The sequence below is a fragment of the Daphnia pulicaria genome, chromosome 10 (assembly GCF_021234035.1).
Source record: "Daphnia pulicaria isolate SC F1-1A chromosome 10, SC_F0-13Bv2, whole genome shotgun sequence".
In the NCBI taxonomy this organism is placed as follows: domain Eukaryota; kingdom Metazoa; phylum Arthropoda; class Branchiopoda; order Diplostraca; family Daphniidae; genus Daphnia; species Daphnia pulicaria.
Window position 1 is genome coordinate 4,279,529 of NC_060922.1, and position 18,569 is coordinate 4,298,097.

At 40.2% G+C, this 18,569-nt stretch overlaps 6 protein-coding genes across 10 annotated transcripts in view; 2 read left to right on the top strand and 4 right to left on the bottom strand.

Moving 5' to 3' along the window:
- The window catches only part of LOC124313926, a 32,998-nt gene extending 30,538 nt beyond the window's left edge, over positions 1 to 2,460 (bottom strand). For both annotated transcript variants that reach the window (XM_046778777.1, XM_046778778.1), the window contains exon 1: positions 1,929 to 2,460. The gene's annotated coding sequence lies outside the window, so the exon portion shown is untranslated. The remainder of the gene's footprint in view (positions 1 to 1,928) is intronic.
- Positions 2,461 to 2,540: 80 nt separating this feature from the next.
- LOC124313924 (protein HGH1 homolog) lies at positions 2,541 to 4,034 on the top strand. Its single transcript, XM_046778774.1, has 6 exons — positions 2,541 to 2,695; positions 2,761 to 3,184; positions 3,256 to 3,377; positions 3,444 to 3,634; positions 3,693 to 3,826; positions 3,893 to 4,034. Exons 1-6 carry the CDS (start codon positions 2,611 to 2,613, stop codon positions 3,987 to 3,989), a joined length of 1,053 nt encoding a protein of 350 aa, XP_046634730.1. The 5' UTR covers positions 2,541 to 2,610; the 3' UTR covers positions 3,990 to 4,034.
- LOC124313921 (dentin sialophosphoprotein-like) lies at positions 4,018 to 11,413 on the bottom strand. Its single transcript, XM_046778768.1, has 6 exons — positions 11,213 to 11,413; positions 11,004 to 11,137; positions 10,619 to 10,921; positions 6,265 to 8,094; positions 4,763 to 6,196; positions 4,018 to 4,696 (listed from the first exon to the last, which is right to left on the bottom strand). The coding sequence occupies exons 4-6, from the start codon at positions 8,077 to 8,079 to the stop codon at positions 4,343 to 4,345; spliced, it is 3,603 nt and encodes a 1,200-aa protein (XP_046634724.1). The 5' UTR covers positions 8,080 to 8,094; positions 10,619 to 10,921; positions 11,004 to 11,137; positions 11,213 to 11,413; the 3' UTR covers positions 4,018 to 4,342.
- Positions 11,414 to 13,321: 1,908 nt separating this feature from the next.
- On the bottom strand, positions 13,322 to 16,354 carry LOC124313922 (uncharacterized protein DDB_G0283697-like). 3 transcript variants are annotated; one of them, XM_046778769.1, is made up of 13 exons: positions 16,143 to 16,354; positions 15,762 to 16,067; positions 15,662 to 15,691; positions 15,453 to 15,587; positions 15,255 to 15,386; positions 15,067 to 15,186; positions 14,831 to 14,998; positions 14,669 to 14,767; positions 14,471 to 14,593; positions 14,302 to 14,406; positions 14,145 to 14,233; positions 13,918 to 14,063; positions 13,322 to 13,831 (listed from the first exon to the last, which is right to left on the bottom strand). In XM_046778769.1, exons 1-12 carry the CDS (start codon positions 16,233 to 16,235, stop codon positions 14,054 to 14,056), a joined length of 1,410 nt encoding a protein of 469 aa, XP_046634725.1. In that variant the 5' UTR covers positions 16,236 to 16,354; the 3' UTR covers positions 13,322 to 13,831; positions 13,918 to 14,053. The 3 variants fall into 3 exon arrangements, with proteins under 3 accessions (XP_046634725.1, XP_046634726.1, XP_046634727.1); XM_046778770.1 differs by having other exon boundaries at positions 15,762 to 16,063; positions 16,191 to 16,337; XM_046778771.1 differs by lacking the exon at positions 15,453 to 15,587 and having other exon boundaries at positions 16,143 to 16,350.
- A 243-nt stretch (positions 16,355 to 16,597) lies between these two features.
- LOC124313928 (ribonuclease P/MRP protein subunit POP5-like) lies at positions 16,598 to 17,474 on the top strand. The gene is made up of 4 exons (XM_046778781.1): positions 16,598 to 16,712; positions 16,896 to 17,041; positions 17,105 to 17,274; positions 17,341 to 17,474. Exons 1-4 carry the CDS (start codon positions 16,693 to 16,695, stop codon positions 17,443 to 17,445), a joined length of 441 nt encoding a protein of 146 aa, XP_046634737.1. The 5' UTR covers positions 16,598 to 16,692; the 3' UTR covers positions 17,446 to 17,474.
- Positions 17,448 to 18,530, bottom strand: LOC124313927 (mitochondrial import inner membrane translocase subunit Tim22-like). 2 transcript variants are annotated; one of them, XM_046778780.1, is made up of 5 exons: positions 18,403 to 18,530; positions 18,047 to 18,338; positions 17,792 to 17,979; positions 17,695 to 17,730; positions 17,448 to 17,604 (listed from the first exon to the last, which is right to left on the bottom strand). In XM_046778780.1, the coding sequence occupies exons 2-5, from the start codon at positions 18,255 to 18,257 to the stop codon at positions 17,488 to 17,490; spliced, it is 552 nt and encodes a 183-aa protein (XP_046634736.1). In that variant the 5' UTR covers positions 18,258 to 18,338; positions 18,403 to 18,530; the 3' UTR covers positions 17,448 to 17,487. The 2 variants fall into 2 exon arrangements, with proteins under 2 accessions (XP_046634736.1, XP_046634735.1); XM_046778779.1 differs by having other exon boundaries at positions 18,047 to 18,530.
- Between the last annotated feature and the right edge of the window lie 39 nt (positions 18,531 to 18,569).

The window sequence follows — 18,569 nt, forward strand, 5'->3', positions numbered from 1 at the left end:
CACACACCAACCCAGAGCAACTACCATAATTCCTTAACAACGTTCTCGGGTAACCGTTTAACGCAAACACAAGGCCCAGCGCCCAGACTGCTGCTGCTCTAATTCCAACCTTTATTTTTTCTTTCTCCGGCGACTTTTCCTTGCGAAAGAAAAAATTTATTGTGTAAACGACGTGGTAAAGTAATTGGAATCGTTTCTAAAAGTAAAACGCAGCTGATTCCAATAATAAAGAAAGAAAGAAGAAATCAATCCTGAGAGCTGTTAACGTTTGCTTTCACTTTCCAACAAACGGTTAATCACTCGTGCTGTACATTTTGGAGAGGAAAAGGACATAAAAAACAACACAAAATGTTTGGTACAGAGAAATCCGAGATGTGGTAGAGCACCACATCCTCGGCAACCGGAAAAATATCATCCACCGAGAAGAAGAAGAGAGAAACTCCCCACCAACGCCATCTCTAAATAGTTCTATAAGGTTTCTCTACATTCCTCGGTAGGGGGGGATATTGCTGCTTTGTATAGGAGCTTTCTATGGCAACAGTAGAATTATTTTAGGCATATAGTACTATATACTACGAGGGAAGGCAAACAAAATTAAAAAGAATCCACAGGGACATTTTCTCAAGTCTAAAGTTTTGCGGGGCCCAGTCCGAGTTTCCCTCCGCAAATCCAATTGGCGGGGCGTCGTACTTGACATGCGTCCCTTTTATTACTACTGGGGTCGTATCGTTAAAAATACATTTCCAACCGAGTGTGTATGTGTGTGTGTGCTCTTTATATTCCACCCTGTCAAACTTGTTGCTACGCAAAGGCAAATTTATTGGACTTGAGCCCAATCCGAGAAAGAGAAAAACTCAAGAAAAGAGAGAAAACTTTAGATCGCCATTGGATGCGAGACACTTTTGTTGTTCTTGCTGTGCTCCGCTTAATTGCCTGGACCGTCATAAAGTTGACGCGTATATATTTTATTTTTCTTTAGTTTTTGAGTTTTTTTTCAAGAAATTCAAAAACTTTCATAACCCGATCGTGCTTTTCCTACTGAAAAAAAAAAAAGAACGACAAATCGTTTATATTTCACACAAACAGTTTTATTTTTTACTGGTGCGGCTGCAGTAAAACCCATAAAATAACACACAAAACTGGTGGCGCCGCCGCCATTGTGCAAAAAACCACGAAGACATTTTCCAATGAATTGGTAATAAGGTTTCGTGAACTGACCCCGAGGTTCACACCCGGTACTTTTCGTGAAAGAAGCCTGAGGGGGGGACTGTCCAAGTTAAAAGCGCACACATGCCAATCAGATAATCCGATAGTCCGAAGCTCAAGCCATGCTCGCCATAGTCGTGTACACTTCAAATCCATGTGATCAATATTGATGGGTTTTTAAGTTTTGGCGTTTTGGCGTTTTGGCGATAGAGTCCCTGTCAAGATTTTTTGAAATTTTCGCCCAAACAAAGAAGCGTCTGCTAGCAAAACCAAAGACAAGAACTCACGAACGACAAGAAAAGGGAGTTAAAGAAAAAAGGACTCTAGTGATGGGGTAACATTTCATATCAAGGACTATGTGATGAGCTTGACGTGGGGTTTTGCTTATGCAAATCTGCATCTGCAAACGATTATTTATTCCATGCAGACAAATATGGGGAGAATGCTTTATTGCCTTTGACTTGTGTTTAAAATGGCGAGGGATGTCGGACATTTTGGCACAAAAAAAAACAGAAGAAATGCTTGTGTAGGGAATCTATCTATTCACAGCACGTGAAGGGAAAACGTGACTGGTTCGCAAAAAGAAAAAACTATCAAGGTCGGCGAATAAATCTACATAAATTTTAGAGCTTAAATTAAATGAACCGTACGGGTAAGACGCCACCCTCTAATCTTGCACACACTAGATATAAATAAGAGAATAATCAAGGTTACAAACTTACCAATAGTTGACTGGTGGCGTACATGCTCAGGATCGGTTTCGATTAATGATTTGATAGCCCTTTAATCATACCAGCATCAAATGTTTACCACACGGACTTGGATTTTTTAGGGGGCCGCCATGTTTGGATGAACCACTACACTAGTCCAAGGTTGCCATTGCAAACGAAATGGTTACTTTTATGGTGATACATTTCACTCTGAGACTCTGCTGAGAGGGTTTCCTGTTTGTTGATGGATTTCTTACAACAGCGGTTGTAACTTCTTATCATCCTTTGCAATCTAAAAGACGCAGAAACAGATGAGGATGGTTTCATACCGACGAAATCGACAAAAACACTTATATTTACATTGCAAGCCGTTTCAATGCTGGGATTGAATATATCGTAAATTTAAGAGAAAAACTGCACGATGTTCAACGATAGCCATTTAAGAAGCAGGGTTAATCAATAGCTATTTTGCATTTGCCCTTTGGTCTTTGGGTTTTTCGCAATTTTGTTTTACATTTTGAAATAACGTGGATTCAACCGTTCACTGACACACAAGCTAGTCAAAACTAAAAATGATAAGTAATGCGCCTACGCCATCTAGATGTCAGATTTGAAATCACGTATATAGAAATCGTCTGCTGTTGTTTGAAACGTCGTTTGGCACATGTGGTTCATATGGAATTGTTGATGTAAGATGTCGGAAATCGAAGAATTATCTCAATTTCTTACGCTAGAAACGCGACTAGATGTTAAAGCTCTAGCTCTTCAACAGACGCTAGGTATTTATCCAAATATTGTAGTATTAATAAGTATTTATTTTTTGTATTGTGCGTGTATCATTAAGGATTGACAGGAACAGCAGATGGAAGGCAGATGTTGATTAACACACCCTGTGTTGTCAAAAATTTATGTAAACTTCTGAATGATTATCAGAAATCTGTTGCAAAAGATGCTAGTTTAGCTCTCATCAATCTCTCTGCCGATGAAGATTTGACGTCAACCCTAGTTACAGAAGGAACTGAAATTATCGAAAACATGTTGAACATCATCACCAATCCAGAACACGAACTTGCAGACCCTGCTTGCATGGTGTTGTCAAACCTTTCACGGACAAAACTTGGAAGTGAAAGGCTATTCCAGACTATGGGAGAAAAATTAGAAAAATACATTGACATTTTCTGTCAAGAAAAATACAATAAAAAAGGTGCCCGTCTCCACTACCTTGCAGCTGTATTTTCCAATTTGAGTCAAATTCCAGCAGTTAGAAGGTATTCAAACCAAAGTACTCTTTGAAAAAATGATTTTGTTTTTTTTTACAATTTTACTACCTTTTTTCTAGTTACATATTAGATCCATCAAGAACTTGTCTTCAGAGGTTAGTTTCTTTCACAGATTACAAAGATTCCACCACAAGAAGAGGAGGTATTCTTGGACTTATAAAGAACTGTTGTTTTGAAACTGGTAAGATGTTTGTCAAAAGTAAACTGTTGTACAAACCTACAAATTAATTCTAACCTTCAAATGCAGACCACCATGACTTTTTATTGAGTGATGCAGTTGATTTACTCCCAAAACTACTACTTCCTTTAGCTGGCCCTGAAGAATTTTATGAAGAAGATAATGATAAACTACCTATCGATTTGCAATATTTGGGCGAAGAGAAAACCAGAGAGCAAGACCCCGACATCCGTAAAATGCTTTTGGAGGCTCTAACTCAGGTACTATTATTACGTCCTTGAGTAGTTTATTAAAAGACTTAGCAAATGTTTTAAAAAGTTATGTGCCACAAAATATGGGCGTGAATACCTGCGTTCCAAAAACACTTACGTCATCTTGCGTGAACTTCACAAATGGGAAAAGAACGACAATGTTTTGGCGGTTCTTGAACATTTGGTCAACATTGTGATTAGGTATTATATAGTCTATAATTATTTTTTCACGACGCAGTTAATAATTAGATCCATAAAAAATTTTAGGTTTGAGCACGAAATCGGTTACGACAATCTCAAGGAAGAAGTTGAAGTGCCCGAAGAAATTACTGAAAAATTTAATGCTTTAGAGCCCGCTTTGTGATCCGCTTTATAAGAGCACACCAATAAACTATGGTTTATCTTGTTATTTATTGAGTTCAGAGACAAAAAGATTAACACTGTACACTTCATATAATTTCTTAATGGCTATAGTTAAACACTTTGTTATTATTTTTATTTTTTTTTGTCCTTACTCGCTTTCGATAAATAGATTAAACCGCTCCTCATCGACGTCTCTATACTCAGCCGTAGAGATGCGGGAGGCCCTGTTCAATATTACACCATTCCCATTTTTTATTGCCTTTTTTTGTAAGAAGGAAGAAGAATTAATATCTTGAATGGGGTTAAGCATTTAGCCATTAAAAAAAAAGGAAAAAACATGTTCGTGGCCCATGTTTATGGTAAATAACCAAGCGAATTCTCTAATTCACTTCGTTTCGAGAACCCATTCTTATTATTCCGGGCTGCGCCTCGATAATGCATCGAGCTGTAAGCGTCATCAGTTGAGAGCTCCGAGGCGGTATCTTCAGTAACTTCGCTATCGTCAATGACAATATCGGTTGTTTGGTTAAGCTTGATATTCGAAAACATGGCCGCTATTTCAGTCGTCTTCTTGGCCGACAACGCACCTTCCGGCACTGCCTTTGTGACGGAGCGGTGATGATGTTGACTATGGTGAGTCGAACCAGCTGATGATGTGCCTCGATAAACAATTTTGCCCTTGGGGTCGACTGCCGACACCATCAAAAACTGAAATAATTGACCATTATTAGAAGGAATCCAATTTATACAAAAAAAAGCATAAATAATCCTTACTTTATTGCCACGAACCGAGTTTTGTGACTTTAGTGATCTATCGCTCGAGGAGTTGGAATTCCTTCGGCTGTCGCTAACGGAACTCAGATTTTCTAAACTGAAATTCCTCGATGTCCGGCCGCTGCTTCCCGTTGAATCATAGCTCTGATACCCGACCGATTCTGCGGGACTTGTTTTCCGTTGAAGCCGCTGCTGTTGACTGGCCAGGGAGACAGGACCACGAACGAAACTGTTGCAACTGGTAGAATCCACTTCCGTCTCACTAGATAAATATGAGCTGCGACTCTTCCTGCGTAAGATTTCTGGTTGTTTGGCGAAGGAACTTTTGTGATTAGCGGATTTGTGGTGAGCTGGTTCGGTCATGGCTACAACGTCCGAATCGAGTGACGTGTCGCTTAGGTAAGAACTCAAACTCTTTTGTCTTAATGACGACGCGCTTGAAAGAGTAAATCTATTCGAGGATGCATGTACGGAAGCTTTAGTGGTTGTTGCTGGAGCGGAATGCTGCAAGTTAGCTGTATTTCTTCGCCAAGCGGTTAATGGTGATTCGGCACCCGAGAGTGCAGACCACGACGTCATACTGGAGGATTTCCTTGCGTAATTCGGACGGTTCTTTGTAGGTTTGATGTGAGGAGGATGCCTGTTGGCCGGTTCAGGCAGACTATCGTGGCTGGTGTCGGTGTCATCCGAATCGAGACGAATCCGGTAGACTGGAGCTCCACTGGATTTGCTGATTCTCTTTAACGAGCAGTAACATCGCTCGGCATCGCTGTAATCAGTGGTATCTTGCGAGTGTGTTTCACTGAAGGAACAATAACATTTATGCGAACAAGATTCGCTGTCGTAACCGCATTCGGAGCAGGAGGCGCTATATTCTGGCGCTTTGTTGACGGTGCCATTTTTGTTGTTGCTCGCAACGACTGATCTCGGTGGTAATGGCGTCTTGGGATTGAAATGCTTTGCCGGGAAAACCAATGGAGCCAAGGAAACAATAGAAGGCTCAGGGCTTTTAATTTTTATGTTCTTAATTAACTGAGGTTCGGATGCTTGCTTCTCCTCCTTGGTAACCGAATAACCCGTCGAAACGGAGCGGGCTGCGCCCCACTTTGAGAAAGATTTTTTTGTGGCTCGCAAGACACTACTGATGCGTGAAGAACTGGTGCTGTGCTCAGCGTCCGAATCTCGCCCAGCTGATTTGTTTGTTCCATTTTTCGTTACTGCGTCTGCTTTGCCCTTGGATTTAGTTTTACTCAGGTTGCTGGTCTGATGCCTCATAATGTTCTTGGAGCGCTGGAACATCTCGTCCTTGCTGAGGGTCAAAGCCAATTTCATCAACATCTCTTTGTAGGCTGGCGTCAAGTCATTGAACGACATTCGATCTTTGTTGACGATCGACTTTAAGACGTCATCCACACTCTTCACACCTTCGTGTTTCTGCAAAAGACCAAGAAGTTGTCACATATATATGAATGAAAACAAATATAACTTGTGAATAGACTTACCTTTAATTCTTCGAAAAGTTCGGAAAAGGAGTAATTCTGTTGAGGAACGGTCATGAAACTTTTGCTACGGGGAATGGCTACTTTAGTAAGAACGTCGCCATTGTTACTTTGATCCGCCCCATCCAGCGCATCCGATAATAATATTTCACCCAAGTGTCGCTCGGACACGCTACGTTTAACAACGCGACTGCCATTATTACTCCGTTGGCTGGCGTTACGCATACTGCGACGTAAATTTGCTTTGCCTTGGGAAGATCTCGTTTTATTTTGACTCCGCCGGATGCTCTTCCGTCGTTCAAGGCCACCATCTTGGGCCTTTGAAGATTTCTTACGTCGCGGTGGGCGAACCGGTTGCTGGAAACTTGAAGTGACTGAACTCTCGCTCCAATTAGAGACACTAGTTGAAGGCGAATAGATGGGTTGAGCAATTTTGTTAACGGGAGTAGCAGATGACGGCGGTGGTGGTGGCGGCTGGTGTTGCGGTGATTGTTGCTGAAGCGGCTGTTGTTGCTGTTGTTGCGACGATTCATTGTTTTTCATATTTCGTAGCAGCGCCTGGTACAAATTAGCGGCAATAACGATGGCATCCTCGGGGTTGTCGCAAACGAAGGCATGGCATTCCAAGTCCTTTGGGGCTTGAGTATTACGCATAACACAGGTGAACAATGGCGGATGGAAGGTAGGTGAAGTCACCCATTCACCATCATCAGATGGACTCAGCGGGTGGAATAGATTCTGTTTGTCCTGATTCTCCGGATCGCAAATTAGTGGCAAAAAGGCGAACTTTCTTCCAGTTGATTCGGTACGAGCAACAAATTTGACTGCCGCCCAAACGGCGATAGTGGGAAATGGGTTTAATACTTCCTGTGGAACACTGGATCGGCGACTGTCGGATGAATAGTACTGAATTTTCAATCCGGCAGGTGAAATTTCCATCGTTCCACGGTAGATTTTATTTTCCTGCTGGCGATAGCGACTGTAAAGCTCTTTAAGGGGAAACTGGAGCGATTCTAAGCTGGTGGCCCGACCTAGAAGTGACAACGAGCCGAGATAATCGACTTTGTACTGATTGGTGTTGGTCATTTCAGTTGGGGAAGGAGGAGATGGCGACGGTGCAACCGGAATAGGCGGGAGAGGAACATTCTGCTTGTTATGCACTGCTTTTGGGTGGTTTGGTGCCGGATGATCCGAGCGGACATTAATTACGGCTTTATGGTTGGTAATGTTGATCACGTCGTTTGTGGGTTGTCCTGGCGGCGAGGAAACAGCTACTTGATGGATTGATGGAGTCGTCTTGTTTGGTTGTTGCACGTTGTTTGTGGATGCATCTTGGAACATTTTCTCGATTTGAGCCTGAACTGCGTTGCGCGCCTCATTGAAGCGCTGGGCTCGACTTTCCGATGGTTCACGAATCAGTGTGTGATTTACGTGGTTATTCACCTGAATGTAGGTGGTCGAGTTGTTTTTGGTCGGTTGTGCGGCTGGAACAGGTGAAGCAACGCTTCCTCGTTGTTCGGCCAACACTTTTTGAAAATGTAGCTGCAAATGTTCCATGGTGGGTTCATCTACGGCCGCATCTTCTTCCTCAATCAGAGGTTTTTGGGTCTCGCTGGTGTGGCGGCGAAGATGCTGCTGTCGAAATAGACTATCGATTCTTTCCTTGTACACGGAACTATCTAATGTCGATGCACCACTGTGATCCGACATGAGAGTTCCGGTTGGACTGCCACCATTCATATCGCCGTTGCCCCCGTTGTTGTTCACTAATCGGAAGGTGTAGCCCCGCTCACCGGCTTCGGGGCGATATCGCACCATTCCTTCTTCTTGAATCTGCATAAGACCATAACAAATCGTGAACATTGAAATGAATGAAAAGGATCAATTCTTAAGAAAAAGACGTTGAAAATAACAGTGAAAAATGAAAGAATAAGTTATTTCAGAAAGGAAAAAGAACAATTCCGGCGGAGAAGAAGAAAGCTGTGCGCGGGAAATTATCACAGCTGGCAGGCGGCAAGGATTAGCCGGAGGTCTTTGGGGTTTTTAAAGAGAATTTTCAAGAAATGCCGAAGTGAGTAGGCAAATATCGCACCTGACTGTCATCATCACCTTCTCTTTCATTTGTCGTCTACGGATGAATCTCCGAATCGAGATTCATATAAATAAACAATGCTACTGACAACAACAAAATGAAACAACGCAATAGAGTGGTTGAAAGAATGTGTTAAAAAGCCCCATAGCATAGCATAAAATTATTTCCCAATAGTTTGTTACATATTCATTTAAGGCAAACTAGTCACCTGGAAAGATCAGCTAGATAATGAATAGCATATATAAGGCCTGCTAACATTCTATTTTGTTATTTTATGTTCACGGGCAGGTTTCGTTCTCTTTCAAGGTCGTCGGCTGGCCCGAGTCCAGTGAACTTCTTCGCGTTCGCTCCAACTATTACACACTAAGAAATCCTACCAAATGTTGCCTATGGGATGTTGGCACGTATGGATGAGGCGGCGATCGGTGGCTTCTTGGGCAACAGACAACAGATGGTCTTTTACTTTTTCCTCAAGACCAATAGCCTCTCCTGTAAGTATCCTCCCTCTCCACACGCACTTACGCTTTTTCTCCCTTTCCAAGCCAAACTTTTTCCCAACAGGACGCCTCCAGGGCGACATGTTTGAATAATTTGATCTAGTCTGCATTAAAACATATTTTTCTCTCAATTCCTTCTCCTATAAAAATATTATTTTTAAAAAGCGATCAGCCAACAACCTCAGAATCCGAGTATACATTCTCCTCTTCTGTATCCCCACAAGCTGTCCGCTTTGCTTTTGATTAAGAATCGCCCGACGGGTTAAATCCATTATTATAAAAAAACCAGCCAAAGACGTACATGTTTTTTGTTTAGTTGTTGTCGGTCTTTTCTCGGTTCGTCGGTTTCTAGAAAGGATATACGTTCAATGGCTCCGACTTGATGAGACTAAATCATCTCGTGTCTTTGACCTTCACCCTATACATCTCTCTCTTCTCCTTATACAATACGGATAAATTGACCGCCACCAGCACTACGCAGAGCTTTCTATCGGGTTACAAATAGTAGTCATGTATTAAGACGTGATGATCGTCGCAATCCCACCCTTTTATAACGTAATCGGCCATCTTTCAGTGTCACTCAGTGTCGTTGTAATGCTTTGGGAGTGATAGGGAGATCACTCGAGCACGACACTGTGGCAAGTTGAGGGGTTTGTCGGAAGGAATGGAACGCGCTTGATCGCCCAAGCACAACCATGAAGCTCTTCTTCAAAGTCTTCTACAATCCCTGACATGTCCTACGGTTATGAATGTATACATCTACCGTATTCGTAGCAAATAAAATAACACAGAAGCAAACCATACGCCGAAGGAATGAACAAATACCTTCATCCACGCTACGGAACACTGATCAGCGCTATTGAAGCTCTCATAGGAAACTAAAAGCTTTTCATCGTTTCCACATAGCAAATCACCTTTATTTTCTTTCACCAAAGAAACCCGGAAGTTTCTACAGGTGAGGGCAAAAAGAAAAAAAAAGAAACAGATTTGTGTGATTTTTTTCCTACTTTTTCGTTACGTGCACATGTTTCCGTCTTCCTCCAGACGGTCAAATAAAGTTAAAAAAATAATAAATGAACTTGCAAACAGCTGTCGCGTTTTGAAGCGGAATTCAACAGGACAAAAACCAAATCATAATGACAAAAAAGGAAGAAAAAAAGCGCGGCCAAGTTCGACATGTGGTTTTGCGCACAACATCTGGCACTGGTTGTGTGGGCAAAAAGAGTCAAAGAAAAAAGAAAATAGCGATAAAACTTCTAGTTCGTTTTTCCTTTAAATCAGCAAAATTAAGAAGGAAACAAAAGAGAGGAAAAAAATCGGGAAAGTGTTGTAAAATCAAGCAGCTTCGTACTGTGTTCTAATGTGTTTATGTTTCTACGCGTACCACGGAAAAGAGATAAAAATTGATGAGCTGTGAGCTTTCCGAGTAATCGAAAATGGTAACAAGAAGGGCAAGAATTTATCGAGCACGAGAGTTGTGCTGTTTGGACGTCGACACGCTTCGCTGACCCCGTAAACGAGCAGAAAAGGGAATGAAGCCTGAATTTATCTTTCCCACCTTCAGGTGCTAGTTGTGTTCACTGCACGTCCGAGCAATTTCCCAAAAGAGAGACGACCACCAAATTTGCTTGTCTCTTTATCTCGGCACTTTGTTGTGACTTTCAAATGTTTCAGTGACTTTGGCATCGAATTTGAATCTGAGCTGATTGATTGAGCCCGTTCTCGAGTTCAGTTTTAAAAAGAGAAATCAACAAAATAAAGTGCTTACCTTTGAAATGAAGACTCTGCGTGTGAGTGAGCTTCCAGATGAGAAACAAGATCAAGACGGATGAACACGGACCTTCTGAAAACGCGCAGAGTCTGGGACATGCGGCTTACTTAGCGACTCAAGGGGTACTAGCGCCAACTCCGAGGATGGTGTTCCAGGCGAGCAAGTTGTTCTTCGGGAGGCCAGAAAAGAGTCACAGAGACGAATCCGAGTGGGAGGAGCTCTCAGTTTGCTGGGCTTCTTTGCTGACGGCTGCTGTTTCGTGCTGGTCGGTCAGTCAGTCGAGAATACGGGTACACTCACCTATACCAAAAGGCATGAAAAGGTTTTTTCTTTCCTTGAATAAATCACGCTAGTTGCACCAACTGCTGTCGACAGTACAAACCTGCTGACATGAATACAATGGACGCTGACTTCTAGTGTAGGCGATTCCAATCGGACGACAACAAAAATAGCCGGTACCAAAAGGACACGGAGCAGCTGTCGCGAATGTCTGTCGGATAATCGCAATCGTGGAATCTATACGAACGTTTGCACTTCATAATTAGGCAATTTAAATGTTAGACAGAAACCATCGCAATAACCATTTCTGACCTTGAGAGTGGGGTGTTGTCTTTCCCTCCGGGATGAAATTCATCATGTTGTTGACTGGAGATGAACAAATCCCGACTAGTGGGGGCATTCAGTACTCTGTCTATTTTAATGTGACAGTTTTAGAGTCGGCGTTGAATCCTACAAGAAATAACTATCTCCTAAAAATAAAATATAGAAAAGTTAACTACTGAGTTATAGAAGTGTCCTGAAATCAGTAGAGCGTTCATCGTACAAGATGGAGGAATTCCGAGTTGAGCTAATTCTTCTTTTACGTTATTATTCCTGCCTCTGGTTGTAAATCGTTTTGCCATAAATTCATAACATGGTTCTCCTAAAAGATGCGGGATCCGTCTGATCTGATGAATCTTTTAAATTTACTGTTCCCTGTAGGCAAGGATTTTCTCATCTCGATACTTAAAAAGCAGCGTACGAAACTTGACGACTTCGAAAAGTCCATAATAAATAATACCTTGTCAATCCTTTTTTTATAAATATTTCTACTATTTTCTTTTGGAAACCGATAAAACCACCAAAGCTCCAGGTGATGAATCGCGTCATCTCTTCTCGACTGGAACCTTCGTGGTCGATTCGAAGGTTGAGTAATCTCATAAAGATTCCCAGCCCCTGGTGTTTCCAAAGAGAGAATCTTCGCTTATTGTTATTACTATACTTAAAAATATGGAAAGGATAAGAATGCAATAATCGAAACGAAAAGGTTATCGACACAAATCGGATCCGCATATTTTCACCAAAATTCCACGCTAAATCCCTTCTTTTCGTCCTATTATTCGATTCCGGAATCGGAAAAACATGGTGTTTTTTGTTACTCTCATCATCCCATCCGGATGGGAAAATAAGAATAACATGGTGGGAGTTTGCAACAGTGAACATTTTTGTGATCCCAAAACCATTGCCGTCCAAAGGTGTAAATAAGGAAGGAAACAATCGAGACCGGAAAGGCTTTTAATAGAAAAATCGTCCCCAAGACGTCACTTAAATACGGAGTAGGTAACAACGGTGGAAATAACTTTTGCCTTACTATGTAAACGATCCGACTGGTGGAATTGGTCGAGGCCGGTGAGGACGAGGACGTTAACGGACATTGATTATAAGAGTGGGAAAAACAGCGGCAATGTACTTATATAAAAATTTAATTTCGTTAAAGAGACATGTGTGTTTTTGGTCAACTCTTCCAAACTTACTTGTTTACCGTTTGTGGTTTTGTCAATGCGAACAGTAGAGTCAGCCGGCCAGGTGTTTTCGGCGAACGTTTTTTTTTTCGTAGAAAAATGGCATTTCATCTTAGGACGTAACTGCACAGTGGCTGCTTTTAAGAAGAGAAACCCTGCTGATTCAAATGTTAGGAAATCTCACGAGTAGACACACTCACGTTCACAATAAGACTTCTACGATCCAACGACTTTTTCCTTCGATCATTTACTACTATTTCTTCTATATGTCGAAGATTAAACAAGCTGGGTTGTAAAACGCACCCAACCGTAGGACATCGAAGAAAGTAAAATAACGGTGTAACGTCCGCTATCGTTAATATAGCATCTGCTATATAGACCTAGTGCTGGAAAAGGATTTATTGAATGTAATAATAGAAAATAATCGATAGAAATCATTCTCGTTTTGAAGGAATAAAACTAAATGAAATAACTGTAGCTTATTTATATATTCTAAAATCACTTAATCTTTTAAAACGGTTATCATTCCTTTCCCGCTGAACTAATTTCTTACATCCCGTATCATTAAAAGCAAGCATATACACTGGTATTAGTTACCTTTACATTGTGGAACCTATGACAATTGGTCATATTTTCAACGCCAATGCTTCGCCGACTCTTCACAGAGAGATTGGATGTGCATCCACGTTGAAGGGGGGGGGGGGGTCTCATCCTTCTTTTCCCAAGTCAGAAACAACTAGAAAAAAATTGCACATTCAACAACATCCCACAGAGAATTGTAAGCTCACCTCAAGCGAATAAAATTCCCACTACCATCGTTCGTCGGTGACGAAAGAGACACCAGGGAACACCAACGTCGGTAAAAATCTTCGCTCCAACAATTTCACCGTTCTATCAAAACTCTATACGTGTCCTCGTATATTGGAATCTAAGTTTATTTCTTTGTTGTTTTTAGGACTTTAAATTGAATTAGAATTTGACAGGAATCAAACAAGAGAGACGAACAAAGTACAAGGGATAATAGCCGAAACAAAAAACTATAATGTGTTCCATAAAAAAGTTTCAAGAGAGCTGTTCCATGCTAGGATAAATATAAAAGGGAAAGTGAAAAATGAAATAGCATCAGGACCGAGATTGCCTTCCCGTAAGAAGGATTTCAAAATCTCACGCCTTCATAAAAGTTTCATCTTTACCTTTTTCACCTATTGGCACTGGACAAGCTCTCTATTACTTTTGGAAATCTAAAAATTGGTCTCAATAGAGTGCAGGTAACATGTAGAAAACATCGGAATAGTACAATTAATGGAAGAAAAAATACGTGGCGCCTCTCAAGCTAATGCTACCTTCAACGCTTCCACTAACGAACTCGGATCAGGGAACTTCAGCCGACGAGGTGGACCAAGCTTGAGACCACTCCATAATACGGTTTCTAAAATAATAGTAATGAAAAAAGTACTATCCTGAAACGAACGCTAAAATCCACACATTGAAAAATAAACATGAAAATAATCATACCGACACCCCGGGAATTAGTCACCATGATTTCAAATGCTCCTCTACGCGGTGCTGACAAGTTGATATCCACCACAAGGTCCGAAAAATGCTGGAGGAAATGCTCTTGAATTTCAAGAGCTTTCCTCTTAAACACGGATCAGGATTTACTATACCACATATTACCACAACCATTATAACCACAACCTTTTTCATGCAAATAAAAAAAAAGGGGGATTAACAGTAATTACCAGTGCTCCATGGCGAGCCGTGGTGAAGTACGGATTTTCTTAGAGTTACCGTTGGTCTCTTCTTCTTGGCCATTTTCTCCCTCGGATTCCTAAATGGAAATTATTTGAGAGCCGACCTAACACAAATGAAAAAAAATATATAAATAAAAAGGCATACCCTCTTCTTGGCACGCGCCCATCTTGTCGCCGCACCTTTCTTCCCAGCAGCAGACAATTTGTCGTGAGTACTAACGTCAGCCTCATCCGGTTCCTCTTCAGAACTCTAATAAAAGTCATTGTAAGAATTAGAAAAAACTTGTAAATGTAATATTGGTACATCAACTAACCTGCAGTTGGGCATGGGCTTTTCTGGTTGCTGCTGCTTTCTTTCCCGCTTCAACCCTTATTTTATGCAATCTAGCATTTTTTTCTTCTTCGTCTTCCTCGCCCGCACTTTCTTCTGAAGATCCCTAAAGAAATGTTTATGAGGATGAAAACAATGTTTGGAATATTAAAAACAATGGAATATTTCAACTACTATGTACCTTAGCACGAGCCCTTCTTGTCGCCGCACCTTTCTTTCCAGCAGCAGACAATTTGTCGTGAGTACTCAAGTCAGCCTCGTCCGGTTCTTCTTCAGAACTCTAATCAAAGCAATTTGAAGAATTAGCAAAACTTTTAACGGAATAATTAGTATATTAACTGACCTGCTGTCCTGCATGAGCTTTTCTCGTTGCCGCTGCTTTCTTTCCCGCTTCGACCCTTATCTTATGCAGCCGGGCTTTTCTCTGTTCCTCGTCTTCGTACTCATGCTCCTCTTTCTCATCCTCTTCTTCCTCTTTTTCATCCTCTTCTTCTAATTCTTCTTCTGAGTACTTTGAAAGAAATAATAATGAAAATTACAAAAAGTATTCATTAAATCAGTTTAAAGATATTGACAAACTTCTTCTTTAGCATGATCTTTTCTAGTTGCTGCTGCCTTTTTCCCTGCTTGAACCCTAATCTTATGCAAATGGGCTTTTCTCTTATCTTCATCTTCAATTTCCTCTTCTTCTGCTGAGCTCTTTGACATACATAACAACGGAAATTACAAAGTATTCATTATTAATCATGTTAAAGATTGTGACTTACTTGTCCTTGAGCATGAGCTTTTCTAGTCGCTGCTGCCTTTTTTCCTGCTTCAACCCTAATTTGATGTAGTCGTGCTTTTCTTTGCTCCTTGTCTTCATTTTCTTCCTCACCCTCACTTTCTTCTGCTGAGCTCTTGATTGTTAACAAATTAAAACAATAAAACAAATTCTTCAATCAATATTTAATGATATTACTTACTCTTTCTTTAGCACGAGCTTGTCTGACTGCTGCCCCCTTTTTCCCTGCTTCAACCCTCACCTTATGCAAACGAGCATATTTATCTTCTTCAGATTCAGGTTCTTTACGCACTTTGGTTTCACCTTTTGCAGAAGGCTTAGATGAAAAAAAAAGATATGTTTTAAGAATTGGGATGTCCATCTGTAGAACAGATAAATTGCTGAACTTACTTGCTGTTCTGCAACCACACCTTCCGATTCCTAAAAACAAATTGAAATAAATTTGAACCAATAGAACACAAATGTAAGAAAAATAAATTTTCAATCTAACCTTTTTGGTTCTGTCGAACTTAGCAGTCTGTGCATTTTCTTCCTTATCTGCCATTTTTTCCATACCTTTCATACTACTGTCCTTAGGTGTGTTAACAGTTTCTTTACTTGCATTCAATTTTTCTTTTGCAGCAGCCCCAGCAATAATTGGTTTTTCTTTAGAAGATTTTGGTTCAAGATTCGATTGCTTCGACTCATCAATGATGATAACCTCTTCGCCTTTATCATCGGATGTGATAATATCAGAAGCTTTCTTCTCAGCAACCTCTGCTGCAGCTCGTTTTGTTTGAGGCATTCGATAACCTTTTACGTACGTAGATATGAACGAACCAGTAAAAACACAGCGATTAACTTAGGCAAACGAAAAAACGTGTCTACTAACAGGAAGCTCGACTTGGTCTAACATTCCAACGTGGTCAAAGGTTTGTACCTGAACTAGGAAAGAGCGCCCAAAGAATCGTCGATCCGACGACATTGCCTTTTCGGAAATCAACGTTTTTTTTTTCTTGCAATCGTCTTCTATTCGAATTAATCCCAACGGCCAACGATGATTGATGTTATTTTTTCAGGTAATTTATTTTTTCCCAAACGATTAACGATTAACGAAACGATGAAAAAGCAATGTTTTTTTTTTTCTTTTTTAAACTTTTTAATAGCGGCTGCATTGCAACATTTTTTCTATAGATCTATATAAATTAAAAAATAAGGATATAAGTTTATTATCACTTTCCTTTATTCACTGAATTCAAATGTCGTGAGCACGATACTTGAATTCGTGATCACGAAGTTTTTTTTATATTTTTATTCGTGATTTTCGAAATTTGAACTGGTTCTTCGCCATCTAGTGATAGTATTTAAAATTTGGAGCATGTTTATCTGCCTCTGCAGACTACACTATAACGTGTTTACAAATTTACACGTGACGTTGGAAAATGGTCAGGTTTAAGAATCGGTAATAAAGAACATTGGATTTAAAAAACGAAGTAAATTATCATTTATGTCTGTATGGCCCCTAAAAAATTAACTTTACTGGAATAAATTATATCGCAATTTACCCTACTGACAAATGGGATCTTGTTTCAAGGTTCAGCAGTTCAGCTCTTTGTTACTATTTCATCTTTCATTCACATTTCAGATATTTAACTGCAGAAATTATACCAGGGGATTCGACTTCACAGCCTCTAAATGTGAAAAAATATGATTTACTTGCATCAGTTCTTGATATCACTGAACAGATCCATGGAGAGTTTGGAGCTGCAGCAATAAGAAATGGCTTAGAAAGTAAAAACACTTACCTTACTAAAATATTGGTGTTCTTTAATGTGTTTTTTTAATGACATCTAGTAAAGTACTGCAATGAAAGCACACAAATAGCAATAATCAGATGTAGACATGGCCCACATAGACTGTTGGCCTCATCACTTCCATTCCTATCAACAGTTGGTAAAAGAAAAGTTCAACTTCAAAGTGTTTACACAGGAGCTACCATGTTGCGGTGCTTCAAATTTTTAAAGGTTACTTTTGGGTTTCAAATTTAAAATTAATTTGCATTATCATACTAATAAATCCTTTCATTCTAGAAATTTCATGAAGACAAGATAAATGAAGCTTTGAAAACCTGTAAAACAGAGCAAGAAAAAAAGAAAGTTATAGAAACCATGTCCAAGGCCAATTTGGAATTCTGAAATATTTGTAATAAACTGTATTTCAACTATTTGTCTGTATTGTCAGTGTCTCATGTAGTAGTCTATTGCAGTAGAGAATGCTGCAAATCCTAGTGCCCCTACAATTCCAGGTTTAAGTCCAGCTCTAAGACCAATCAGCCCTCCAGTAATTCCACCAGCCTGCATTCAAAATAATTTAGAAATGGGTTTTTAAGATGCATTACTAAATTTCTTTCCACAAATTTTTCTTAAATAGGGAAAAAAAATTACATAGGTTCCATTCTTCCAATCTGCTTTCCCGCGATACTAAAAATGAAATATGGAATTACGCCAAGTGTTACATTGTAAAGAAAACGTGTTTACTTACAGATTCAATGGTGCACTCAACTGCAGAAAACATAAGACCAACAAGAGCAAAATTTTTGGCATAGCTAAGTGTAGAAAACTTCAAATCTCTGAAGATTTCTTTGGCTGTCTGTTGAGGTGCATCAGGGGCGGTGATATTAGGACTCACACTGGCACTGAACAATCCCAATGCAGCCCCCAACCCATAACCTGAATAAAATTATCAAAACATTATAATCAAAATATAATTGAGTTTGCTGAATTGTTCTTGGAGTACCCATTACACTTGCTACAAGTGATTTAAAAGCACATGACTCGAAGGCTGCTTCTACGCGTTTCTCATCAATACTTTTGATGTGAATTGGACCGACTGTCCTGGGGATGATGATTTGTTCTCGATATTTACAGTTATTTCCGACAAAATATTTCATTAAGGAATCCATCTCGTAAGGAGAGAACCCAGCAGGAGAAGTTGTTGATTCGTCCATGGTCTGTCAAAAGTGGTTACGTTTTCCAGGCACCAGTTTGGATCAGTTTAGAAAGATGCACATTCACTTTGATCAAATTATCTGGATGAAGACAAGTTTTAAAAATAACTTGTACAGGGTAAAATAGAGATTTGCTTCTTTTTACTTTTTAGAAACATGTACGGAAGGGAAGACGACCACAAATTCACAACAGTCGGCTTGAAACGTCGTCTGCTTTTTGAAAACTTGGTACAGTGTTGCATTGCATAAGACACTTTTACCATGCTTTTACGTCATCTTCCACGTCTGCTTCCTTTGCCCTGTCCCCCTGTG

Bases quoted from the DNA above. Each gene is read 5' to 3' on its own strand.
- LOC124313924 (XM_046778774.1), top strand. From the start codon at position 2,611: ATGTCGGAAATCGAAGAATTATCTCAATTTCTTACGCTAGAAACGCGA. The intron at 3,635-3,692 runs GTACTATTATTA...TGTTTTAAAAAG, and splicing joins TTTTGGAGGCTCTAACTCAG to TTATGTGCCACAAAATATGG. The intron at 3,827-3,892 runs GTATTATATAGT...AAAAAATTTTAG, and splicing joins TTGGTCAACATTGTGATTAG to GTTTGAGCACGAAATCGGTT.
- LOC124313921 (XM_046778768.1), bottom strand. From the start codon at position 8,079: ATGGTGCGATATCGCCCCGAAGCCGGTGAGCGGGGCTACACCTTCCGA. The intron at 6,197-6,264 runs GTAAGTCTATTC...GGTCTTTTGCAG, and splicing joins AACTTTTCGAAGAATTAAAG to AAACACGAAGGTGTGAAGAG. The intron at 4,697-4,762 runs GTAAGGATTATT...CAATTATTTCAG, and splicing joins ACTCGGTTCGTGGCAATAAA to TTTTTGATGGTGTCGGCAGT.
- LOC124313922 (XM_046778769.1), bottom strand. From the start codon at position 16,235: ATGTCGTCGGATCGACGATTCTTTGGGCGCTCTTTCCTAGTTCAGGTA. The intron at 15,387-15,452 runs GTAAGTAATATC...TTAACAATCAAG, and splicing joins AAGCTCGTGCTAAAGAAAGA to AGCTCAGCAGAAGAAAGTGA. The intron at 14,768-14,830 runs GTCAGTTAATAT...TGCTTTGATTAG, and splicing joins AAGCTCATGCAGGACAGCAG to AGTTCTGAAGAAGAACCGGA.
- LOC124313928 (XM_046778781.1), top strand. From the start codon at position 16,693: ATGGTCAGGTTTAAGAATCG. The intron at 16,713-16,895 runs GTAATAAAGAAC...TTCACATTTCAG, and splicing joins ATGGTCAGGTTTAAGAATCG to ATATTTAACTGCAGAAATTA. The intron at 17,275-17,340 runs GTTACTTTTGGG...CTTTCATTCTAG, and splicing joins GGTGCTTCAAATTTTTAAAG to AAATTTCATGAAGACAAGAT.
- LOC124313927 (XM_046778780.1), bottom strand. From the start codon at position 18,257: ATGGACGAATCAACAACTTCTCCTGCTGGGTTCTCTCCTTACGAGATG. The intron at 17,980-18,046 runs GTACTCCAAGAA...AATTTTATTCAG, and splicing joins ACTTGTAGCAAGTGTAATGG to GTTATGGGTTGGGGGCTGCA. The intron at 17,605-17,694 runs GTAATTTTTTTT...TTTTGAATGCAG, and splicing joins ATTGGAAGAATGGAACCTAT to GCTGGTGGAATTACTGGAGG.